Raw genomic sequence first — 26,637 nt, 5'->3', positions numbered from 1 at the left:
TATTCGGCATAAACACAAAGAACAAAAACGAAGGTGTGCCGTGATACATGTCAGGCGGAGTCAGGGGAAGGATGGCTTACAGCTGTACGACAGGCGCAAGGGGTAGACAGAGAGGCCAGGAGGAAAGGATCATCAGCATGAGGAATGTTCTACTGCACAACGCACCTCCACAAATGGCAATTTGTTTGGAAGACAAGGAAAAGAGAAAGCCAAAGAGAAGAAGGAAAAAGAAAAAATTCTACAAGGTGTACATTCCCACCTCTTCAGCACAATTCTCTCTCAGATCTATTAGTTGTAATTGGCAGAGATAATTTTGATATAATCCAATCTAAATGAGGCAGAAACATGAAACAGATCAACTTTAATGCCCCTTTAGCTGTGTGGTTCGACAAGCGGTACCAAAAGCAGGAAAGGTCACTAACATGTACTTGAGTGACACGTCAAAGTAAGTGATAGGGCATCCAAATCTGGGCACATGGCAGCAGATTAGTAAGGAAATCAAGATGGTCGTCCGTCTGGCAGCTCTCCTCTGGCTGCTGCTCTTAATACAACAGAAGGTGATGGGCAAATAGTTTTCTGTAGACTATAATTAGGAACTAATGAACTCTCTGAAGGGAAAGATAAGGGTTAAATTTTAAACCTTCACTATCTAGTAGTAAATGACTAATCACATTCTGGCTTCTGTGCCCAAGCTTACCTACAATATAATAACAACAACAGAAATAATAATATTGCTAACATTTGTGACTTGTTATATGCCAGGTACTATGATAAGTTTTTTCTACATGGTATTTCAGCATTTTCCCCAGTGTTATATTAAGCAAACACTATAAACATAAAAACCTGCAGGTAAACAAGCTAATAATTTAAGTGATTCCTTGATAACAATGTCATCTGATAGATTTTGGGAGGTACTCTTCTCATGTTTTCTATTAATAGTTCTTACTGCATCCTCTTCCCAAATATCTTAAGTCAGGTGACATGTATTTCATCAATGAATAAGTCAGTTTCTGTTTCTTGGTATGTGACTATTAGTATTAGTAAGAAGATATATTACTTAAGAATGGCTGGACACGGTGGCTAATGCCTGTAATCCCAGCACTTTGGGAGGCCGAAGCAGGCGTATCACCTGAGGTCAGGAGTTCGTGACGAGCCTGGCCAACGTGGTAAAACGCCGTCTCTACTAAAAACACAAAAATTAGTCAGGCGTGGTGGTGTACTCCTGTAATCCCAGCTACTTGGGAGGCTGAGGCAGGAGAATTGCCTGAACCCAGAAGACGGAGGTTGCAGTGAGCCAAGACTGTGCCACTGCACTCCAGCCTGGGCAACAAGAGCGAAACTCCATCTCAAAAAACAAACAAACAAAAAGAAGATATATTACTTAAGAAAACATATTATTTTGTGACAGTGTTGTTTGAATTACAATGATTGATTTGGCAATAAACATACAGGATTACTATTTAGGTGTAAAGAATAATGTTGCAGCGGCTAAAAAAGCACCTCTGTCAAAAAAAATCATGAATTGTGAAGTATTTTCCTCTTTCCTTAAAAAGTAAATAATCAGAGTAAAATAAGCTCTTAAATAAAATTCCCTAAGAAGAAAAAGTCACTTTGGACTTGGGGATGGGATGGAGGAAAATGCTCTCTACCATCAGGTTAATTGTATCTTTTAAAAATAAGCCCTAGCCAGACACAGTAGCATGCGCCTGTAGTCCCAGCTACTCAAGAGGCTGAGGCAGGAGGATCTCTTGAGCCCAGGAGTTTGAGGTGGCAGTGAGCTATGATGGTGCCACTGTATTCCAGCCTGGGCAAAAAAGCAAGACTTTGTCCCTAAAAATGAAAATAAAAATGAACTAAAAGTCCCAATATTTTCATGAGAGAAAAAAATATGAATTTTGGTTTAAATAGTCAATTTTGAAGTCGTAAACTATCCTGAAAGAAATTTCTTTAAAGATAATTATTTCACACATTTGAAATTATTCTGAAAGAAGAATCAGGGAATTCCAGAGAAGAAAGGGACTTTATAGACTGTTTAATGCCTCTTTTCATCTTACAGGTACAAATGAGGTGAGAGAATTTGAGAAACGGACTTGTCCAAGTTTATACAGCTATCTAATGGCAAAAGCAGGGCTAGAGGCTAGACCTGAACAAAATCTGCATCCATTACTGCATTATTTCCAAATATCCAACATAATTTATTACCAATGCATAAAATTATAAGACACAATACGTTGATTTATATATCATTTGCATCTTCATCAATAAAAGGTGTTTAAAATCTATTTCCATATCATACAACCCTACCACCCACGCAAAAGTAACTTGTACAGACTTCTAAGCTGAGCCAAAAGCCAAAACAAAGAAGGGCCCACCAGCAAAAACAAAAAAAAAATTCTAATAAGCAAGTTAAATATAAAGGTCTACACCAGGGAAAAAATAGAAATGTGCGAATTCATGCTGCTAACAAATACACACATATTTATGGAGAGTGCTGAAGTTGGAAAAATCACCATTTTCAAACATAGAAAAGAGTGATCCAGGCAAGAATCACCAATGGATTCTTGGGGAAAATTTTGATGAAAAGCGTACTTGCATTGCTTAAAAGTACCTCCCAGGTTGCTCATAGATTGCGGGAGAGAAAGTGGTAACTACAGTGGAGAAATCAGGCAACTCTTTGACTGGATGATCACAATTAACATCACAGAGAGGGGCAGATGGATGTGATGGGCCTCCAGACCTCATTCCTTAAGAGGACATGACATCACCAGTGTCGTATTCTTGCCTGGAATGCAAAAACCTGAATCTCACCGTGAGGAGAGAGCAAACAAATATGAGAAATAGTCCCTTAAAAATAAGCCATTAAAAAATTCTTCAAAAATGTCAAATGTCGTAAGAGACAAAGACTGTGGAAACATCCCAGATTAAAGGGGACTAAAGAGAGGGACAATTTAATGCAACACATGACCCTAGACTGGATCCTACACTGGAAGAGGGAAAATGCTATAAAGGACATTAATGAGTCAATTGATAAAACTGAAATACAGATGGCAGAGCAGATAACCGTACTGTGTCAGTCATAAATTTACTCCAGTTGATAACGGTGATAACAAAGGTCTATGATATATAGATGATGCACTCTCAAATACCTCAAAAAATCATGTGTGTATGTACACATACACACATACATACACATATACACAAAGAGAAAGGAAATTATGAAGCTAATTGGGCAAGGTGTTAGTCAGATCTAGATAAAGGATAAACCCGTATTCTAAGAATTTTTCTTATTCTTGCAACTTTTCCATGAGTTTTATATTATTTCCAAATAAAAAGCTACAAAAAGGCCTAGAAATACTTTCATTTCTTTTGGGAGAAGGGTAGAGATGAGGCCAAAATTGAGAGAAATCCTCCAAACTGGGTACAGGTGCAGAAATTAGCACATTGAAAGCAAGGAATTTCACATTGCTAAATATGTGCTTAACGTCACATGTGGGTAAGTTTAAATATAGTTAAACTCAATTAACTTATATTGTCCCTAGGGAGGTGGTGAGCTGGAGCACCCTCCACCGCCGCCCGCGGACACTCACCAGGCTGGCGGTGAGCGACGGCGCCGACTGGCCCAGAGCCTGGTTGCGCATGCGCACGAGGTTGGACGTCTCTGCAGAGGCCGGCCAGGCCTGTCCCGCCACCGGGTTTGGAAGGAGGTACCTCCCTGTTGGAGTTAAAGAGAAGAAAATGTAAGTGACAGGCAGACAGTAGTAGTCTTATTGCAATGGGGGTGAGGGTGGGGTGTCTCTTCCTGGCCAACCTTGTTCTGTATTACTTCTGCCATACCCAGTAATAACATTAATAGCAACCTGGGAAAACTTGTTCTAATTAAGTCAGGAGATCCAGTGGCAGGGTCTGGCCCTGACCTCCGACATCATCTCCTGCATGAGTGTAGCCTCATCAAGGTAGGATGAGGTGTTTTTTTCCCATCTGCCTATACCAAGGGAATGCGTTGAGAATATATATAAGTACACAAAGCATTCTCCGCATCACAGAAGTAAGCGCGTGCATTTTAAGTGTTCTTTGAAAAAATCTAATATGGAAAGTGATCTAGGACTCAGTTATAAAATAATCTACAAAGTGGAGATCATGACCAACAAAAGGAAACAGAATTCTATCAAGATGAAATGGGGCTGGTGCCTCTCCCCCAGCTCCTTTTTTCTCTGAAGGGCAGGTGGCCATCCAACTGTGTCTGTGGGATACATAATCATATCCATTTGCATAAATCAGGACATCAATGTCAGTCTAGGTTCACTGAGTAATTTCCATCAACCTTGAACTCTAATATATAACTATATGTTTTTAAAAGTCAAACAGCTGAACCCAATTCACACTACGTTACTTCCTTGATACATGGACTTGACTAATATTAACACACGAGAAATGATAGTTTTTGACTTCAGGAAAGTTAGGATGGACATGAATACTCACATAGCAATAAAGGTCAGTAAAAGTAGAGACTGTGTTTAATTTTCATCTTCTTTGCCCCAATATTAGCAGAATTACTGGCCATAATAGCTGCTCAATAAATATTTACTAAACGATGAAAGGACATGTAGACATTTCCTTCCAAAAAAACAGACAATGAAAAGATGGCAGACCACACAAAGAATCTCATCTTAGGGACCCCAGCCTCATTCCTCTCCGGAATCATGAGGGACTGCAGCATGCATAGCTGGTGGCCCTGCAGCACAGGTAACATCTGTTCCTCATTTTTCCCTCAGGCATGCATCCCACAAGCATATTGTACTAGTTAATAATGATTGCAGTATATTAACCAGTTTACCATTACCGCACATGCTAACTACCAGCACTGTCAAAGCACAGGAGCTAAGGGCATCTCCTGTCAATTGTCCATGTGAAGAAGTCCATTGCTTTATTTAAGTCAAGTGCTTTCAAAAATTTGTATTTTAGTTGCAGAGGAAAAAATGGCTTCTTTTGCCAAAATTGCTTTTTCACTCTTTTATTATAGAGTGAAAGCACAGACTCTGGAGAACAATTAGATCTTCTTTTGAAATCCTGCTCTGTAGCTGAATGACACTGGGAAAGTTAGTCAATCTCTCCTGGACTTGATTTTTCCATCTGTAAAATAGGGGTGATAGACTTGACTATGTAAAGTTATTGAGGGGATCAGAGAATTTTGTAAGTACAGTACTCAGTAAATGTTAACTATTTAGCCATAACAGCAGTAAAAATGAAAAGTATCTTCTTTATTTGGGATGGGCTTTTCATTCACAAGAAGAAAATGCAAATATATACAAAGGAACAAAAATTACCTATCATCACACCAGAGAAAACCACTATCAACACCTTAGTGATTTTCCTCTAGACTTTCTTTCTACAACCTATATTTTCTTGCAAAAAAATGTGATACTGATTTTTGTCACCTGCTTCCTGCCAACCCTACATAATAGATTGACTTTTTCCAAGCAAATAAATGTAGCAAATGTCAATTAATTTAAACACTGCCATTGAAAATTCAACGACAGTGAACTTCTGTGGTTCTGATCACCATCTCAAAAACATTCAGACATATTTTGGGGCAAGGTATGTTGCATTTGAAGTCTAGAATTTTAATTTTTTCCTTTCCTTATTTTGAAATGTACACTAAAAGCTGAACTAAGAACGGCTTTGAGAAGTCGGTCCCCTGCAGGCCCAAAGGCAGGTAATTAATGAGGAAGAGCAGGAAAACTATAGACTGCATTTAGGAATGCTGCATTAATATTACAGGAATAAATGGTTTCCTTAATACAGAAATCACTCAATATTTGAAGGACTCACTTGTTAAAAATATAAAAACCTCTAATAAGCTGAATCCATTTTTTCCTCTCTCCTATGTCATTTTCTATATTTTATTCGTATTTATTTATTTGTATTTTATTTGCATTTTCTTTGTTCATGTTTTGGAAAAGGGCATGATAAGAGGTACAGAAGCTACATGATGCCACAGTTTATATGATGGAGAGAACCCACTATAGCCTCACTGTTGTTCTGCCTCCATATGCTTCATTTTAAAGAAAACTGAAGGTAGATTAAAAAAAAACTTGGGAGAATTTAATGTAAAATAGAAAAAATTAAAGGCAAAGTATTTTTACTCAGTGAAGAATTCAAAAAATCTTTTTTTCCTTTAGTAGAAAATAATTATTACGCTGGGTGCAGTGGCTCACGCCTGTAATACCAACACTTTGGGAGGCCAAGGTGAGCGGGTCCCTCGAGCCTAAGGGTTCAAGACCAGCCTGGGCAACATAGTGAGGCCCTGTCTCTACAAAAAATTAAAAAGTTAGCCAGGTGTGGTGGCACACATCTGTGGTCCCAGCTACTCAGGAGGCTGAGAAGGGAGGACCTCGTAAGCCTAGGAGGCAGAGGTTGCAGTGAGCCAAGATTGTACCACTGCACTCCACCCTGGGTGACAGAGTGAGACACTATCTCAACAAATATAATAATAATAATACAAAACAAAATAATTATTAGACTGTCTCTGTATAATTCTCCTGATGTGAGGAAATACGTTTATTCTTTTCTGTATCCCCAGTACCTGTTATAGGGCCTGGCACTTAGTAAATGCTCAATAAATGTTTGTTGACTGAAATGCAGGGAAACCATACTATTAGAACAATACTTGATCAAGTCTCAACAGGAAGAAAACCACTGAACAGATAATTTTCTTAAACTTCCTTTATAAGTATAAAGTAATAGCTAAAATACATTGAGGCCTTATTATATACCAGGCACTGCAACATCCTAACAATCATATGGGATAAGTATTATTATCTCCAGTTTAAATCCAGAGAGGTACATAACTAGGCAAGAGGATACAGCTACAGAAATGGGCAAAAATCAGGATTCTGACTCGAAAGCCCCATCTACTCCAGGAAAATATTCATCACATATGTTTAGGTGAAGAACAAGTTGTAAATTAAGACAGAATGTTCTATATTTATACAAAAATAACATATTATTTATAAAGAGAAAAGCACCTGGAAAGATGGGAGCAGAGTGATTCAAACCACAGGCTTGGAATCAGGCACAAATGGGTCTGCAACCTAGCATTTTTTGTTTTGTTTTGTTTTTTGAGACAGGGTCTCACTCTGTCACTCAGGCTGGAGTACAATGGTGCAATCTCGGCTCACTGCAACCTCCGCCTCCCGGGTTCAAGTGATTCTCCTGCCTCAGCCTCCCAAGTAGCTGGGATTACAGGCACGCACCACCATGCCCAGCTAATTTTTGTTTTTAGTAGAGACGGGGTTTTACCATGATGTAGAATGACGCAATCTCAGCTCACCGCAACCTCTGCCTCCTGGCCTCAAGTGATCCACCCGCCTAAGCCTCCCAAAGTGTTGGGATTACAGGCATGAGCCGCCATGCTCAATCTGCAACCCAGTTTTTACAGTCACATGCAGTTGAGCAACTTATTTAGTTCCAAGCCCCCAATATTCCCATCTCTGAAAGGGGGATAATACCTTACAAAGTGGCAGATAAGATTAAAGGAGATAATACACTTAGTCACTCCACCTAGGACATGGAAAAGCAGTCAATGTACTGTCACACTTCATATTATTGTAAGACCTGCATCCTCCACCACCACCATAGCAACAGAATAAAACACGGTAACTGGGTTCTTAGGCCGGGTCACACACACACAAAAGAATAATATGGAAAGATATTGAAACAAATAATATTTCTTCTTGTAAGTGATAAACAGCAAATTCAGAATTGTAGTCATCTCTGGCAGAAAAAATGAAGGGTGGGTGCAGGGAGGAGTATGCTAGATCTGTAATATTTTATTATTTTAAAAATTACCAGCAGGGAATAATAGGGTTTGCTACTTCAACTTAGAAGTGTACATGAAGAATTAAGTTTTTGACTTGTGGCTTTAATAAATTTAATATGAAATTTTTTAATGTATCCGGAGAATGTAGCAAATATTAAGCTTTGATAAAGCTGGCTGATAGGTATATGGGGTTGTATAGAATTATTCTCTATTAATTTCTGTACATATTTTATAATATTACTTTTAATAATTCCTAGCAAAAAATGCGTTTTGTATTCTTGCATGGCAAACTGGCCAGGAGCACATTCCCTCAACTCCTCAAGATGGTAGTTCCTATGGCCCAGGTCAGGGACCCCAGAGGTCTAGGTGATCATGGAGGACTCCTACTTCCTAGGTTGAAAAGCAAGGAGCCAGGGGAGAGATTTGATGGGGAATGGGAGCAAAGAGGTACCACGAGGAATCTCAACATCAAAGTCAAAGCAACAGGGACTGGGAAAGGCTCTCTCTCTGCCAGTGGGAGGGCAAAACAAAAGCAGGCAAAACTCCCAGGTAAGGCCTCAGTACAGGAAATTCATAAGCTAGGATCCTGGCTCAATGAGACCAAGCATGGTTCAATGAGAAGTTGGACTCTGAACAGAATCCAGAACCAGCACCCAGCGCTGGGGAACACAAAGAAAGGAACACCTGAGCCATGCCCTTTCTCTCCCCACACTCTGAGCCATGCTTTCAATACTGCAGTTTTGTTACATCTCACAGGATATTGTAAAGCAAGCAGAGACCACTGAGAACAAACATGCATGCCATCTTGTCCTTCTCTGAAATCACTCAATTTAACATTATTATGTACATTTTATTTGTGGCTATCTTGTGAAAGTCCAATCTTGGTAACAAGACCAAAGGTGTGCTTTCAATTCTTTTGTTACCTCAACAGCCTAACCCAAAAGACAAGACTTTGACATCCAGTAACTGATCTGTCCTTAGCCCATGTTCTTATATAACACCTTCTTCAAGCCCAACAGGATAGAAAGACCCTTGCCAGTAATGGTAAAAATTAATTGCTCTAGTTGTGGTTGACTTTAATGTCAGACTGCTGAGTTCCTATTCTAAATTCCCAAACTGATTCCATCACTTATAACATGAACTTCTCCAAACCTCAAGTTCCTGAGTAGAACAGGGCCAAACTTATACGGCTGTTGTAAAATCAAAAAATAGAAAATATACAATGAACACTCAATAAATATAAGCTTAAAAAATAAGAAACACCAAGAGCTACCCAACACACATTAGATTATAAAGTGAGCAGAAATAAAATTTTGTTAAACCACTGGAAAAAATTAGGAAGCACTTATATACATATACAATGAAATGCCTATAATGCAATGATGGGTTAGATTTTAGATGTCGTTATTTGCGTAGGTCTTGTCCTGAGGAATCATATGAATGTTATAAATCGGAGGGTCTGTTAATACAACACATGGGATATTTTATTCCTGCCTAGACCCCCATTAGTGTTAATAGAGAAAAGAGGACAACAGATGGATTTAAGACAGTCATTAGAAGGCACTAACATGATACCACAGTTGATAGTGATTACATCAAACTTTATATAAATTCACTTTTTGATGACTATCAAGAGCCTCTAAAAAGCGTGTTGCTGTCGTATTCATGCATCATTTGCTGCCTACAATTTAAGAAAATTAGCATCTGTCAATGGCATTATTCAGCTGCACAGGGTGGAAATTAATGGATAATACCATTTCTAATTTGTTGTATGAGAGGTGAGCTTGCCTAGCAATCTGGCTGCTCTATTTTAATACCGAATTGAGCTTGTTGTTACAATTGGAACTGGATTAGCTCTGTGTTCTTTGGAAAAATGTTTCCAAAATTCTACTGTGCTTACTGAAACATGTATCAAATGTTTTCTACTGGCGTGACTAGAATTTAGAGGCAATAAATAAAGGTCTGTATTAAAGCTGGAATCAGTTGGACGGATTGATACAAGAGCGTGTCAGGTCTCAACCATAGAGGTGTGGGTTGTTTGAATGGACTTTTTGTACTGGTTATTTTTGCTGTTTTAGCCAAAGGGCCTCAGTTAACAGAGTTAGAGTGTAAAGTTCTGTAGCCTTGTACGGTTATATGTACTTTAAAATAAATACATTACTGAATCTAGACCCAGATCATGCCTTGGTTCTATCAAGGCTATATATGACCTCTCCTAGAGTGTGTTTTGTTTTCTTTTTTCCTTCTTTTTTTTTTTTTTTTGAGACGAAGTCTCACTCTTGTCCCCCAGGCTGGAGTGCAGTGGCATGATCTCGGCTCACTGCAACCTCCACCTCCCGGGTTCAAGTGATTTTCCTGCCTCAGCCTCCCGAGTAGCCGGGATTACAGGCGCCCACCACCATGCCTGCCTAATTTTTATATTTTTAGTACAGACAGGGTTTCACCATGTTGGCCAGGCTGGCCTCAAACTCCTGACCTCAAGTGATCCACCCACCTCGGCCTCCCAAAGTGCTGGGAGTGTTACAGGTGTGAGCCACTGTGCCCAGCCACGACACATGCTTTCAAAGCACAAGCTGGAAGTATCCCTCTGAAGTAGAAAAATACCAAGTCTGCAATAATTTTAGCAGAATGGCCATATAAAGAATTAAATATAGCCTCTGGAGATCTACTTTATCATTGGGGAATAATGGTACCTGACTAGATTTGAAAGCTTCCATTAAAAAAGTTCCATATCACCTGAAGTGCAATATATATTTAGTAGCCAATCCATAGTCTTAAATTTTGGGTGATTTTTCTTGGACTATAAGCAGGACACCAAAGAGAAAATAAGACCTAGTAACCATATAACAAAGCTCTCTCTTGATGTGACTTCTGGTTCTCAGTCATACAGGAGAACTCTGAAAAAATGTGTACATCCCTCTAAGGTACCAACCAGGAAAAGGGGAAGCTGAAGTGGCCCAGATATCACTCTCAAGGGTTTTGGGGAGATTTTAAGGACAGCCATAAAAGGCAGGCAGGAAGAACAGGGGTAGCACTGCAGAAGTTAAGGGACTAGAAACAAAAAGAACAATGGCAAGCTGGCACTGAATTGGTGCCATGAGCAGGCAGACAGGGCACAGGCTCTGTTGCCAAACCTTGTTCTCGTCCTATATCTTTACAGGTATATAGGTTAATAGGTTGTGGCTAACAGCCTCTCTTTGCCTAGACATCTCTACTGAAGCTCTCAGAGCAGAAAGTTTACACCCCAGAAAGTTTACACCCACCACTAACCTGGGAGCAGGGACATTCTCACCATTTTACCTTCCCTGTGTCTAGTAAAACCTCCCTTGCTTAATCTCACTTCTGGGTAAATCCACAAAGGAAGTAAAAGTAGGGGCTCAAATAGATATTTGTACTCCCATGTTCATAGCAGCATTAGTCACAATAGCCGAAAGGAGGAAACAACTCAAGTATTCATTGAGGGATGAATGGAGCGCAATGGAATATTACTCAACCTCAAAAAGGAAGGTAATTCTGACTTGTGTTACAACATGGAGGAACCTTGGAGGCATGCTGAAAGAAATAAACCAGTCACAAAAGGTCAGATATTGTATTGAGAGGTGAAGCCAGCTGGACCTTCCTGGGTTGAGTGGGGACTTGGAGAACTTTTCTGTCTAGCTAGAGGATTGTAAACACACCAATCAGTGCTCTGTGTCTAGCTAAAGGATTGTAAATGCACCAATCAGCACTCTGTAAAAATGCACCAATCAGCGCTCTGGGTCTAGCTAAAGGATTGTAAATGCACCAATCAGCACTCTGTGTCTAGCTAAAGGATTGTAAATGCACCAATCAGCACTCTGTAAAATGGACCAATCAGCACTCTGTAAAATGGACAAATCAGCGCTCTGTAAAATGGACCAATCAGCAGGACATGGGCAGGGCCAAATAAGGGACTAAAAGCTGGCCACCCGAGCCAGCAGTAGCAACCTGCTTGGGTCCCCTTCCACACTGTGGAAGCTTTGTTCTTTCACTCTTCACAATAAATCTTGCTGCTGCTCACTCTTTGGGTCCTCACCACCTTTAAGAGCTGTAACACTCGACACAAAGGTCCGCAGCTTCATTCTTGAAGTCAGCGAGACCATGAGCCCACTGGAAGGAAGAAACTCTGGACACATCTGAAGGAACAAACTCCGGACACACCATCTTTAAAAACTGTAACACTCACCGCGAAGGTCCGCAGCTTCATTCTTGAAGTCAGTGAGACCAAGAACCCACCGGAAGGAACCAATTCTGGACACAGTATGATTCCATTTATGTGAAGTACCCAGAATAGTCAAATGCATTCTTTCATAGAAAGTGTAACAGTAGTTTACAGGGGCTGGGGGGAGTGAGGAATGGGGAGTCCCTGTTTAATGGGTACAAAGTTTCAGTTTGGGATGACGAAAATGTTCTGGAGATGGATAGTGCTGATGGTTGTACTTAATGCCGTTAAATTATACATGTAAAAATAGTTAAATGGTAAATTTTGTTATGTATATATTTTACCACAATGTTTAACCTGCCTGCCCCCCAGTCCCTTGCTTGGCCAATACCATTGTACCTTATAGACAAAAAATAAGGTGATCCCTTTTGTTGTCCAAAAGGAGGTATCCACATTAACTATAATACCACCTGCTTTTGCAAATTATACTTTATAACATAAGCCCTCCCAATCATTTATAAGTTAGGGGAAATGAGTTTTTAAAGAACCTGTCAAACTTAAGAAATGAAGAAGGGGCAAAGACCGCAAAGAGTCACTGTCTAAATCTGGGCAGAATTCATGACTCAGCAGCCATCACCCTAATTCCATCACCATCAAGAGATTCTTCTTCTCTGCCCCATTGCTCACTCCTAAACATTGTTCCCTCATCGTCCTGACTCTCATCCTCATGGGCAATTACAGCTTCCCTTATTCATCTTCAGCTGTGCTTCCCACAACAGAGACATGGTTCCCTTCATCTTCCATTCACATGGGTGACTGACTTCCAATTTCTTGTCCTCACTGCAAAAGAATGACCGTACCTAGACAGCAACAACAATGCTGCTAAATCATTCTTCTTAATGGCATAAATGAATACAATTTGAGAAACCAACAGACCTGTGATCAGAAAGTGCAGAAATTCACTGACTCCTATACTGAACTGCTATTCTAGCCTTTAAAAAAAAAAAAAAAAAAAAGTGCCATGTGTTTACTCACACAAGGGAAGTCCAAAGCAGAGCCTTGACTCTAAGTGCTCAAAAACATCACTGACTACTGACCAATGATCTCCAACTGACAAGGAAACTGAAAGCTGGACCAAGAGCAGCTGCAAGTCTTTTGGAAGGCTGGTATTGGGAGTAGGGTGATGCCAAGAGGGCATCAAGGTCTTAAGACTGTAAGACTGAAATTTATTTGCTAAACTATGTTTCCACAAGACTGAAATCCACCAGAGATGCCCAATTTCACTTTTTAGAATATTATCACCAGCATTCCACACTTAACACAGAATGCCAGCACAACATTGCTAACTATAAAATTTGCCTGGTGAGCAAGTCAGAGCATTGCTGTGAAAGGAAGCTCCTAGCAAGGGGGACAGGTATCAGAAGTTTTTCTTTCACGTGGGCCCAGACAGACTAAGTACCTGACAAATGTTTTAAGGAGTCACTAAAAAGTCCAATTCCATGCTGTGAGAGAACTAGGGACGGGTGAAAAACGACAGAACATACATGTCTACAATACAGAAATCAAGGTCTTTGAACAAACCATGAGGCTATGGAGCAGAAACTCAAGTTGCCACTGCCACTATGAACCAGAGATGCAGTGTTAAGAATAATTTTTGGTATGGGTAATATGGCAAGGTGATTCAAAGATAAAGTCATCTTTTCACCCTCAATCATAGATAGCCACCCTGTTACTCTTGCCGTATGATAAAAGAGCAAAAATGCTAACACATAGTTTATTTTTAAATGGAAACACATTAAAGTCAGACTTAAAGAGAAATATATTTGACCTTTCTTTTACTTTCCCTTAACTTGTTCATAAAAAAACTATTTCTTCTTATGTACCAAGATTATCACTCTCAAATTCTAATAAGGGCAGATATTAGGACCAAATTAATGCATGCAATAAAGCTTGGTAAGCTGTAATGTTTCTATTATTACAAGCACATCACTGCCTTTGGGTTTACCAACACCCAGCAAATTCTCCCATTCTGCATTGAGGCCCAGCCCTGGCCACCAACTCCCTGTTTTACCTAGACCACCACGGCAGTTGTCCGTCAGGTGGCATTTTTCTGGATTTAAAATTCTTATCAAAAAATAAATAATGGTTTGGCCCCAAACTCCAGTTGCATAGACCAAAGACTAATGTGACAACTTAAAATTGATTTTTAAAGAAGTATTAAATAGAGCCTACACTAATGAGAACATGGTAACAAGATTCTGACATCAAGCAGCGTTGCTGAGAATGAATGTCTGCCTGAGTGAGGGTACCCAAGAGGTGGGTAGTGGTGGTGTCTGAGCAATGCTAGGCAGAGGTCAGTGTTAACATCTGCAATCTGGCTTCCCTCAATTCGCGTATTGAAATATAATTCAGTACAATGAATTGCTAGATATGTCTAACCCCCCTGGGAAATGACAGATATTGATGAATGCTGCTGGCAAGATATATGGAAGGAAACAGCAAATAAATAGAACCATTTTTTCTCAGAGTCATTTTGTGGATATGTGGAACAGCTGTTAAACTACTTGTCAGCTCCCTCTCTGTCTTCCTCCTCATCCTCCCTCTCCCCAGCTGCCTTATCTACACCATTCTAAAACCTCCCTAAGGACCAGTACCTGGCCCTCTTTAAAATAATAATCAAATGATTAAGAGTCATCTCTTCCTCCTCCCCATCACACTCTGACTTCTCAAACCAGTCAGTGCAACCCTTTCTAAGATTTCACTCCATCTAAATGTGTTCACTGCCCCCTCCAGATCCTTGAAAGACCCTTAATTTCTAAACTCATAAAATCAAACTGTTGATTTCAAGTCCATCACCAAAGATCCCAGGCACGAGGTTTAAATCCTAAAATCAAACCCTGACTACTATCATGTATCCACCGTGTGACCTTGGACAGGCTTAATCTTCTAAGCCTCAGTTACCATAAACATGCTGTACAATGGCGATGATACCAATCTTACAAGGTGATGAGAATTTAGAATGTAAACAAAGAACCTATCATCTGACAAAAGGCCCAAAATAAATTATTACTTTTTATCCACTCTACTTTTCACTGTTAAACAGCTCCTCCTGGCAACAGTCCTCCTCCTTGGTGTCATCTTCGGATCAGATCAAATTCTCTCCAGCACTGGGAACTTGCAGCATACCTGGTTCTTGTTCCATCCAACAGGTGGACTCAGGAGTACAAAATGGAAAAGCAGTCAGACATCAGTTTGCATCCTCCTTTCACCATTTATTAGCTAGAGGGCCCCGGATAAATACCTTGACCTCTCTGAGCTTCGATTTCCTCACCTCCAGTGATGATGATAGTAGGTAACACCTGTTAAAGTGCCCAGCACAAAACTGAACACAGAATTTGTGCTCAGTGATAGTTCAGGTCCCCCTCCAGGATGCTTTTACCCATTCTGGGTTGAATCCACAAGCAGGATTCAGTGCCAATGCTGCCAACCAGGAAGGCTATTACCCTTACCTTCCCCCATCACACCACCCACTGCTATGTGTGGGTGCACATGTACAGAGTGCCATTTATTTCTGTATGCAGTATGTTCTACTACACTGTAACTTCTGTATCTCATCTGTTTTTGTAGCCCCACGTCACACCTAGCACAATATCCTGCATGTGAAACACACTAGTCTTTACAGAACCAGATATTTAAGTCTGTGTGTATTGATTTTCCATCTGTCTCTCATTTATATTCCTCCCAAGGATCATATTTTTCATTATTATTTAGTTACACACTGCCTAGAATATTTAAGTTTGGCTCAAGTGTTTGTTTTATAATGATAACAATAATGAAGAAACCTCAGAGGCCTTAAACTTGATATGGAGGAGACTGTGTCACTTCTTATAACTTTGATTTTCTCTTCTAAAAACCATCTCAAAAAGAGTCTACCATCTTCACATATAATGTCTATTTTCAAGGTAAGCTAATTAACCTCAATACCCCAGAGGACAACTTATATTTGGTATCTTACTTCTTGGAGAAATTATGAATGCTACTCAATGATGCTCTTTTGCTCACCAAAATGCTTTGATGGATGCACTCAAATGTCACTGGCAACCCTGAGACACAAAACATTTCTGACAACCATCCGACATCTAAACAGTTATGACAGAGGCTAAGGAGTTGGGGACCAGTAGTTTTACAAGAGAAACAAAAAGAACAAAAGCCGCCATAGAGGTGACGAAATAAACTCCATATCACAACCTATGCAAAAACTTCCAGACAAGTCTAAATTTCCTAACACATTCTCTATTTTTACAAGGAAACTCTTACATACAGTCTAATTCACATAATCATGTATTTCATAATCATGTAATCACATCTATTTCTTTGGAACACTTTCTAGTTCCATGCTAGGTCTATTCCAATAGATTTCAAATTCTTTCTCAACAATATCTATGTATGCTACCTGAAAAATGTAGTATTTTTGTCTTAAGAAATGCTTGTCAATATTGATCAATGAATAAGCAAGAAACCTAGAGCACAATCATAAAATATTTCCTCAAAAATACTACAGAGTACATCTCCCCCAGTGCCTCCAAATGGCCATTTGTTAAAGGTCCCTACTTCTGAAATCAGAGATCTCAATTAGGAACTGTGTAACCTGCTCTCCCTCCTCCCTTATGAGGAAAGTTAATGCCCATTCTGCCTAGTTTCAAAGCAAAATAACCATTTCTAAGAACCACTGTTATCCAACCCTGCACACTGAATTAAATCCTAACAAACCGCCAATTGCTTCACAAAACAATGCCCTTGTTCTTAAGATGAGAAAAGTTGAAGCCAAGATTAGCATCATGACTGCCTCAGCAGTGCTTGAAAATTAATGGTAGGTGTAGGGCTGGAATTCATCCTTTCCATTTCTGGTCTACCATTTAGCCACTGACAACTTCTGAAAGCTCAGATGACATTAAGTAGCCCTGAACTCCAGGGTCAATGGCTCATGTTTTAAAGTAACAGTTTTGCCAGCTACTTAGCATTCCCTTCTAGCAAATTCAGCCATGCTTATGGGGAAATCAGTGGGCTGAGTTGGGGAAAGGTAGTCTTTTGATTGCTCCAATCACCCTCCAAATGGCCATCTCTCAAGCTTGAAAGCCAGGTCATTTTCTTCTAGCCATTTCATTAAATGCATTAAATCTCCCATTATTTGATCCATAAAGAGCACTGTGACTACTGAAGGCATTGTAACAGGGCATATGCACATAGACTTTTAGACATCAAAGAGTACAGTATATCATATATCAGAGCTGCCTGACTCCCATGTAACTAAGCAGCTACAGGGGGAAAACACACACATACACATACACACACATACACACACATGCAGGAAAAGGATATTGAACGAATGTCTATGTATAATGCCTCTAAACACTTGCCATTCATACCATGCCTGTACCTATGAGACTATATGTCTGATAACACCTAGGCACATAACCATTCCAGTACTTATTGATAAGATGGCCAGATTTAGCAAATAAAAATACAGGATGCATACCTATATTTATATTCAAGTAAACTTGAATATGTATGCTAATATAGCACTGGACACTAAAAATATTATTAGTTGCTTATCTGAATTAAAATTTAATTGGATACCCTATATTTTATCTGGCAATCATATTAGAATTAGAAATGCACAAGGCTTTACTTTAAGGATACAAGGAAAAAGTCCTCAAGAAATTTATAAACTAGCAAATGGAATGATAGGTACACAAATAATAAAAATTAAAAGTAATCTCTCTGTTAAGAAAAGAACAACATTAAGATGGTACCAAAGGAGAGAGAGGTGGAAGAGTCAGCAAAAGTAACATGAAGGTGTTTGGAATGGAATCTGAATGTAGAAAAAGGCCTTAAAGATTACATGCTTCATTATCAGTTTATACACCTAAGAGGGCAGGGGCACAACAACACTCATAGCCACAGGTATGTGCATGATATATTATTCCCCCCTTTGTTTAGTGTTATTTACATATACACCACTGCAGCCAAAAGCTAGCAAAATGGAGCAAAACCAAAATAAAATACTTTGCACTGAGATTCCTGGCAACCAAGACAAAAACAGAAACAGTGGGTTTACCCAGCTCTCATTATTTAACAAAAGAATAATTCAAATTTATCAGACCACTCTAAACCCTTTTTCCTTGATCTGAGTACAGATAAACTTGTTTCAGAAGTTTTAATAAAAGGTCAATGACATACATAATTGTTAACTGTCCTTCAGAGTAATTAAGGGCAAAAATACAGGCCATCCTACATTACTGGAACTAAATAAAAACCAAGGGTGCAATGCAGTGTGTGCATGCATACATGTAAACACATAAATGTCCATGTATGTTACTTACATACGTGCCTCTTCTTTACACAGACTGGGAAGCTGGGAGCTGCACAACCTTATGCAAAATCCTTCTTAAAGCTGAACTGGGTGCAGCATTAATAATTTACAGCAGTCACAGTTTGTCTTAGTTTGTGCCACTACAACAAAATAACAGAGACTGGGTAATTTATAAAGAACAGAAATTTATTTCTCACAGCTGTGGAGGCTGGAAGTTCAAGATCAAGGTACTGGCATGTGGTCTGGTGAGGGCCTTCTTGCATCCTCGCATGGCAGAAGGAGAATGAATGGCAAGCTCACCAAAAGCTGCTGTGTAAAAGAAACCTCTTTTAAGAGGGTCTTAGTCCCATTCATGAGGGAGCAGCCCTAGGATAGCCTAATAATCTCTTAAAGGCCCTACTTCTAAATACTATCAAACTGACAACACCCGAATTTTAGAGAGGACACAAACCATGACATGATTCCCCCTATATTCTTACTCAAAGAAGGAAACAGACATTTAAATAATATCATTCTCTCTTTCACAAGTCAGCAATGAGTTAAATGCAAGGAGGGGACTTACCCTCTGCTCTCCCTTCAGGCTTAGGTCTGATTCAGGTGCCTGAGACAATACTGTCAAAGAATAGAGAAATTATCTTGCTAGGCAGACACAAGAAAATAAATTTAGCCCTGATAATGTGTGGTGATTAAGTACTTGAATGATAATGGAACATGACAATGACAAATGCAGGCTACTGCCACCAAAGTCATTAATATATCAGAAACACTAATTTTTATAAATCTTTCAACTTCCCGGTTGGCTGCATTTCTTTACCTAGTCTTTTTCCTGTGGAACTGACATAAAGTCAGCATCATTTTCAGTTTCCAACTGGGAAGCTAAAAAAACTTCTACATTCCCAGTGGCTTTGATTGGCCACCAAAAATGAGCTGTAAGCAAGAGATGAATGGCCTGGGTATGCTCGAGTGACAGGACACCTACCAGCAGCTCTGATAGAGGCAAAGGTGGGCTTCCTTGCATAGCAACAAATAAAGCATGTGTGTGTGCACAGGGGTTCAAGGGAGGGTACGGGAACTAGAAAATGAAGAAAACCCATTTTCTACAAGGACTTTCCCTCCCTCACCATGGTAGCTAAAATTATTTACTACTCAACTCAAAGGGACCTTGAGAGTATAGGATCCAATCCACTCACTTTACAGATGAAGAAACTAAGACCCAGCAACGAAGGCTACTTAGAAGTTGACTTGGGACTAGAATCTGGGCCTCAGATCTCCAGTTCACGTCCTTCCATTTACACCCTGAAACAGCAGTAAAAGATGGCAAGATGCTGTCTCCACCCAGGCAAGTCACTTGCTTTCTTTAAATTCTGTTCCATTTAATTCAGTGATCCCATTCTCTCTCTGATCTACATCTCCCCACTCTCTACTGTATTGTACCCTGTTACTCTCTGCCTCTGTTGTCCAGGGGATTCATGTATAGTGCAATTTACCAATTCCAGTACACGAGCAGTTAGCACCTCATTAGCACTGCAGTTTGACTGTATGAAATAAGATGTCACTGGCCGTTTATACTTTGGAACCCAGTAGCGTATGTCAAGCCACATAGCCTTTCCCCATGTTTCCTATAAGAGGGTAAAATCTTAAAAAAACATAAATTGAAACATGAAGAAGGGGAAAAAGAAAAGTATAAAATAGAAACTGAAACATCACCAGAAGAGCCAGTTACCTACGGCCAACTCTGTAAATGGGTTCCAGTGTTGTGTGAAATGGCACCACCCACCATCTTCTTACCTTTCCCAACCTTATCTCCTCCTCCCCAGTACCTCAAGGACGTGAAGTGTGAGATTTCCTAGTTCATACTAATTTTCTAGTATTTCAATAAATCTTTCACGCTGTTAATTGTAATATAATCAAGTCATTGTTTGTGGCTTCCTCATCTCTACTAAAGACTCACAGAGGAGCTAAAGCCACTTCATCTCTGAGGGGCTACACATATAAGGAACTGAGAAGATGAGCACGGATCAGTGTGCTTTTCAGAACCTAAAAGAGCACAATGCATGAAGGATAGGAAAGCCATACCCACCCATGCCTGGGCCACAGTCTATCCTGTCAGAAGAAAAGAGAGTTTCAGGGAAGTACTAAAAAGGCAAAACTAAAAAGCAGTGAAAAGAAAAAGGAATATGATTACGCCTCATCCAAAAAGCTCAACACCTTGATAACAGGTTAAAAAAAAAAAAAGCCCTGAAACCAGTTTCTTATTCTAAAGGGAATTTTAAGAACAAAGCAACTTAGATTTTTAATATATGGATTCAATAAATTAATCTTGTTTCCTCAGGAAGGACCAAAGCCCATTATTTGTAGAATCACGCTAGAACCTAAGAAATGAGCAGGGGAGTTGGGGGAGGAAGCCTTCTGTTCACGGAACCTGTACTCTATACATTTTTGGTTTAAGTTTCTTCATTAGCCTAATTGGCATACAGAGCCTCCTGATAGAAATATATTTATACACAGGCCAGGCACGGTGGCTCATGCCTGTAATCCCAGCACTTCGGGAGGCCGAGGCGGGAGGATCACAAGGTCAGGAGATCAAGACCATCCTAGCTAACACAGTGAAACCCTGTCTCTACCAAAAATACAAAAAAACTAGCTGGGCGTGGTGGCAGGTGCCTGCAGTCCCAGCTACGCAGGAGGCTGAGGCAGGAGAATGGTGTGAACCTGGGAGGCGGAGCTTGCAGTGAGCCAAGATTGCACCACTGCATTCCAGCCTGGGCGACAGAGCAAGACTCTGTCTCAAAAAAAAAAGGAAAAAAAAAAGAAAAGAAAGAAATATATTTACACACATACAACTTTTAAAATCATGCCAGAAAAAACTTTAAATGACTACCAGACATCCTCCTCTCTGGTGTATGCTGAAGAATTCCAGTTACTGGGTTTGGTTTGCCACATTTAACACAGCGAGCCAAAGGTCCAGATAGCCAACGTATTTTGCAGCTGATAATGGTTTAGCTGTATCTGAGTATTTTCCTGCCCCAGTCATCTTGAAATTCTATGTCAACGGTGATTGAAAGCCTATGTTACCTTTTGCTCTGCAAAGGGGGCTTCAAGCATCTTAAGAGAAACTGGGCCTCCTATGGAAAACATTAACTAACACTCAGGTCCAAGTGTTAAGTTTTTCAAACTATCAGGTACAGAACTGTAAAACTGATTTCTTGAAGTGCCCAATTTGCTAATGAAGCATGGCTCCCAACACTATCCAGGGCTCAGGTACACATCAAAGCAAAGAGCCCAGTCTCTCTCCTGCCCCGGGTATAAGAGAAATGACTGATTCTTAAAGTCTTCATTCAGCCTCTTTCCTTAATTTTCCCCTCATGCCTGTCTTGTCACTGGTGCAAAATGCCTGAAGGAGAGATTTGGGCTTCCAAAAGGCTGCAGCCTGGCTCTGAACAAGGTGGTGGCCACTTGGCAGTTTCTAAGTGGCAGGTGACCTGGGTCTGGGAACCACCACGTGAGCCTGTTAGAGGGGCAATGACTCATCGGTAGACTCATCGGTAGACCATCTGCATGGGAGATGAGCTCCGGCAGAAGGCTCCCTGACAGGGAGCCACTGGGAGGCAGCATCTGCCAAAGGAACTCGCTGACAGCTGCGCCTCCCATTAAGTCTAGGTCTCATGAGACCTGCCTACTCCTGACAAGGAGGAATTGCAACACTTACAAAAATACATCAAAATAGTCACACCTTCTATTTAGAACACCTAGATAGCAAACAAAATATCCAGGATACAAACTGTCATAGGAGCAGTAAAGACAATAAATGGTTTTAAAGCTTCTTAAAATCATGCATTGTCACCGGGAGGAAGATGCTAACAGAATTGCCTGTTTATTGCCTGGTGACTCAGAAAAATATGTAGAGAGATTCTTCAGCTTCATAAGCTATTACTGATGAACTACACAATTTTTTAAGTTCTAAAACAACACTAGACTGACTCAAAAGAATTCTTGTCCTTAGTTATGTGCCTTCAGCATAGCCATTTTATATGTATTAAGAACTAGTAAAACAAATACCAGCAGGATGTTTTTAAGTCAGTAAAACTTTATGTGTAAATTCTATGTAGATCTGGGCTTTTTCTTCTGGTTGGCGAAGAGCCAACAACCCAAATTGGAAGTATCACAAGAGAGCACCATCATGAGAACTGTAAAGATCTTTGCCCTTTAAAAATTTCAAACGGTGCCAAATTTCAAAACATAGTCATGTACCGCATAATAATGTCTTGGTCAACAATGGACTACACATAGGAGGGCGGTCCTGTAACAGTATAATATTGTATTTTTACTGGACCTTTTCTATGTTAGGTATGTCAGATACATAAATACTTATGTTACATTTTGTTATACATTGTGTTACAGTTGCCTACGGTATGTGGTACAGTAACATGCTGTAAAGGTGTGTAGCCCAGGAGCAATAGGTTACAGTAGGCTAAACCAGGTAGGTTTGTGTAAGTCTATGATGTTTGCATTAGGAAATCACATCCTCTAAATGTATCTCTGCCATTAAGTGATGCATGACTATATTAACATTTCAGTCATCCTTCAGGGGCTGGTTAAGTCAAACTCAGTCCACGCGCTGCTCACTCCCCAGCCCCACCATGCACCCAAGTCCCAGCTTCTAGTCCTCTTTCCAAATTCCCACTGGCTTTGGCTCGAGCCAAAAGCCACACCATGGGCACTAACTGCCTCTCATTCCTGTACAGCTCAGGTCCACCCTCTTCACCACTCTTATGAATGACCCTTGACCAGGCCTCTGTTTTCTGGAACCAGTATACCCAGTACATAAATTTCCCTGGTGCTTTAACCTTTTGCACAAACATGTAGACCAGCTTCACTTTCAATTCATGATCTCAGACTTTAAATGGGCTGTCAATGCTTTCAAGAAATCCTACTACATTTATAGCTTCCCTTCTTACTCTTCAAGACTATGTCATATCTCCTCTTCTCAATTCCCATATAACCCTCCCAACTGAACCCCTTCCCCCCCCCATGGTCTCTCACAATGCACTGAGAAAAATGAAGCCATTAAATCCAATAACTCTCTGCTTTGTTTTTTAAAGCAAATGTATTAAGATTACTGATATAATTTTTAAAATTATCTCATTTTGATATAATTATAGATATACATGCAGTTACAAGAAATAATACAGAACTCTTTACCCAGTTTCCCCAACGGTAACATCTTGAAAAACCTTAGTACAATATCACAACCCAAGAACGGACATTGACGCTGTCAAGATAAAGAACATTTCCATCATCACAAGGATCCCTCATGTTGCCCTTTTATAGCCATACCTACTTCCCTCCTACCTCATCCCCTCCTTAATCCCTGCCAACCACGAATCAGCCCTCCAGTTCTATAATTTTATCATTGTAAGAATGTTATATATTAGTGGAATTATACAGCATAACCTCTTTGGACTGACTTTTTCACTTAACATAATTTTCTGGACATTCATCCAGATTGCTGTATGTATCAACAGTTGTTCCTTTTTACTGCGAAGTAGTATTCCATGGTATAGGTGCACTTGAACTACCTGCTTTGGCATCTATTTTCTCCTCCTTCCTCCTGTGACAATGCAGGAAGTGCCCCTCCTCCTATAAAAGGTCAGCCCTTTTACATGTGCTCTGGATACCCAGCCCTGTTCCTTCAAACACCTTCTTCAGCTGTTGTCTCTCTCACCCAAACCATCTTCAGTGCTTTATAAACAAGTTCTCATGACTCCCACATTAAGATGGATCTCACTGACCCTTCATACCCTTCCAGCTCATACTTTATATTTCTAGTCCCTTTCATCGCACATTTTCTTCTCAGAAGAGTTATCTGTACCTCTGTTTATCCAGATGTAAGCCATCTCTGTTTCCTTAATGACCATTTTGTCTTATCCCATCCCACTCTCGCTTCTGTCTGCACTTCCCTACTTGTGATGGTTGATACTGGGTGTCAACTTGATTGAAGGATGTAAAGTGTGGATCCTGGATGTGTCTGTGAGGGTGTTGCCAAAGGAGATTAACATTTGAGTCAGTGGGTTGGGAAAGGCAGACCCACCCTTAATCTGGGTGGATACTATCTAATTAGCTGCTAGCGTGGCTAGAATATAGGCAGGCAGAAAAATATTAAAAGACAAGACTGGCCTAGCTTCCCAGCCTACATCTGTCTCTCGTGCTGGATGCTTCCTGCCCTGGAGCCCTCAAACATCAGACTCTAAGTTCTCCAGTTCTGGGACTCGGACTGGCTCTCCTTGCTCCTCAGCTTGCAGATGGCCTATTGTGGGACCTGGTGATCATGCGAGTTAATACTTAATAAACTCCCCTTTATATATATATATGTCCTATTAGTTCTGTCCCTCTAGAGAACCCTAATATTCTCTCCAGGTCCAAGACTACTCAGTGACTACATTGTCCCATCCAATGAGACTTTCCTGTCCTCATCTTACTCTCTCACATGCAGCCAATATACGGTTTGCCATCATTTCCTCCTCTGAAGATGCTTCTCTCCTTCTGTGATTCCACAGTCCTACTTGACATGCCTATTTAGCATGTGTCTTCGGGCATTTCAAACATACTCAAAAAGGAATTCATCACATCCTGCATCTTTGTTAAAATCTGTTTCTCTCCTAGTCTTTCCTGACTTAGTAAGTGCCCTGCTCCCCCTATCTCTTATCTAGCTGAATGCTGAGGCAAGGCCAGCAGGGACCATATTTCCCTAGCACCCCTCCAACACACACACACACACACACACACACACACATGCACTTTACATTCATCTGTGACCATGTGATTAGATCTTTCTAAAAGAATAGGAACGGAAATTAGCATGTCTCTTCCAGGCTGGGACTTTTAAGAAGTCAAAAGGGTTTCTCCTCTCTCTTTCCACTTCTGCCAACTGGAAACAAGGTACCTCAAAGCTATTAAGAAGAGCAAAACCAGAAGATGGAATGTGGGTCCCTGAGTCACCACGGGAAAAGAGTTGCCTATGAACCCAAACATTTACTTTGAACTACTACATGAGCAAGAAATAAACTACTATTGTGTTAATCCATTGATATTTTCTGGTTTGCTTGTCATAGCATGTAGCATTATCTTAACACACACCATTTTTATACAGGCATTCTTTTGATGGTGCTACAAAACAAACTGAAGAAATCTAGAGTGTATAGGAAAGTTTAAGTTGTATTTAAGTGTGATATTTAGTAAATACCAAAGCTACCCATAAAACAGCCATACTTTATATAAATTATCTTTAATCTGAATTATTTCAGGCTTGCCCACTAAGCTAAGGAGGCCTTTAGGATGAGAAACCCACTGGGTACTACACAGTAATTAAAAGCCATAGCTTCCAGGTTAATTTTAAAGGAAAGAATGTTTTCTGGGATTGTGTTGTTCCTTTCTCTCTTCAAGTAAAAAAAAAAAAAAAAACACTAAAAAATGCCTTTTTAAAAATTTTCAGACGTCATTCCAGATTGATTTCCATAGTCCAAAAAAGAAAACCCTCTCAACTTTCTTCTCAAGATAGAATGTCATGATGCTAACAGCTTTAAAATTCTAGTTTATATTGTCTGCAAAGCTGATTTCTTATTATTATGTGCATGTTATACACGTATATAGATTTTTGTCTTTCTTTTACATTCCAACCAACCCAAACATTTGGGGGAAAAAAAAAAAACAACTCTCTTCGTGGAGAAAAGCAGCACTCATTCTCTGGCTGTTAAGGCTGCAACAAACATCACAGCTGTAGAATGCAGGACAAGGATTTGGGGCATGCATTTGCATATCAAGAAGCCAGGATTCAAGATCCCAAGATTCTGTCCTTCATTCTGCAGCTTCCTCACTGTGAGCTGTGAGGCATATTACCAACAATATCCATGCCCAGACTTAAGGGTCTGTATAATGATAAGAATAATGCTCCACTTCCTCATCAGGGGGCTCCAAAGTTCAGTCAATGTTTACATGAGGCTTCTAGTGCTTATTTAGCAAGCTGCGGACCTTCAAGACAGGAAACACATCAGCCTCTAAAATAAAAATCCAGGCAGTAATGTGCATAGTGAGCTCCGGGTCTATTGTTTAAATGCCAGCCCTGCAAAAAAGGCACTGGTTATTTTCTCGTCTTTAATCTAATGCCCTTAGTGATTCAAAAGTTTAGCTAGGGAGGAAAATGTGAACGTTTCAATCATGAGTATCTATGCACAGTGAAATTATGGGGTTTTGGGCTTTTTCATTATA

General features: G+C 40.0%; 1 protein-coding gene across 6 annotated transcripts in view; it reads right to left on the bottom strand.

The window, feature by feature from the left end:
• MAST4 (microtubule associated serine/threonine kinase family member 4) overlaps nucleotides 1-26,637 on the bottom strand; it is a 569,183-nt gene that overhangs the window by 376,287 nt on the left and 166,259 nt on the right. For all 6 annotated transcript variants that reach the window (XM_054487547.2, XM_063664864.1, XM_054487548.2 and 3 more), the window contains exon 3: nucleotides 3,588-3,712. In XM_054487547.2, coding sequence (XP_054343522.1) covers nucleotides 3,588-3,712 — 125 coding nt within the window. The remainder of the gene's footprint in view (nucleotides 1-3,587; nucleotides 3,713-26,637) is intronic.

The sequence above is a fragment of the Pongo pygmaeus genome, chromosome 4 (genome assembly GCF_028885625.2).
Source record: "Pongo pygmaeus isolate AG05252 chromosome 4, NHGRI_mPonPyg2-v2.0_pri, whole genome shotgun sequence".
NCBI classification, from domain to species: domain Eukaryota; kingdom Metazoa; phylum Chordata; class Mammalia; order Primates; family Hominidae; genus Pongo; species Pongo pygmaeus.
Note: the sequence above shows the minus strand (reverse complement) of the source record. Positions and strands in the feature narration are given on the sequence as shown.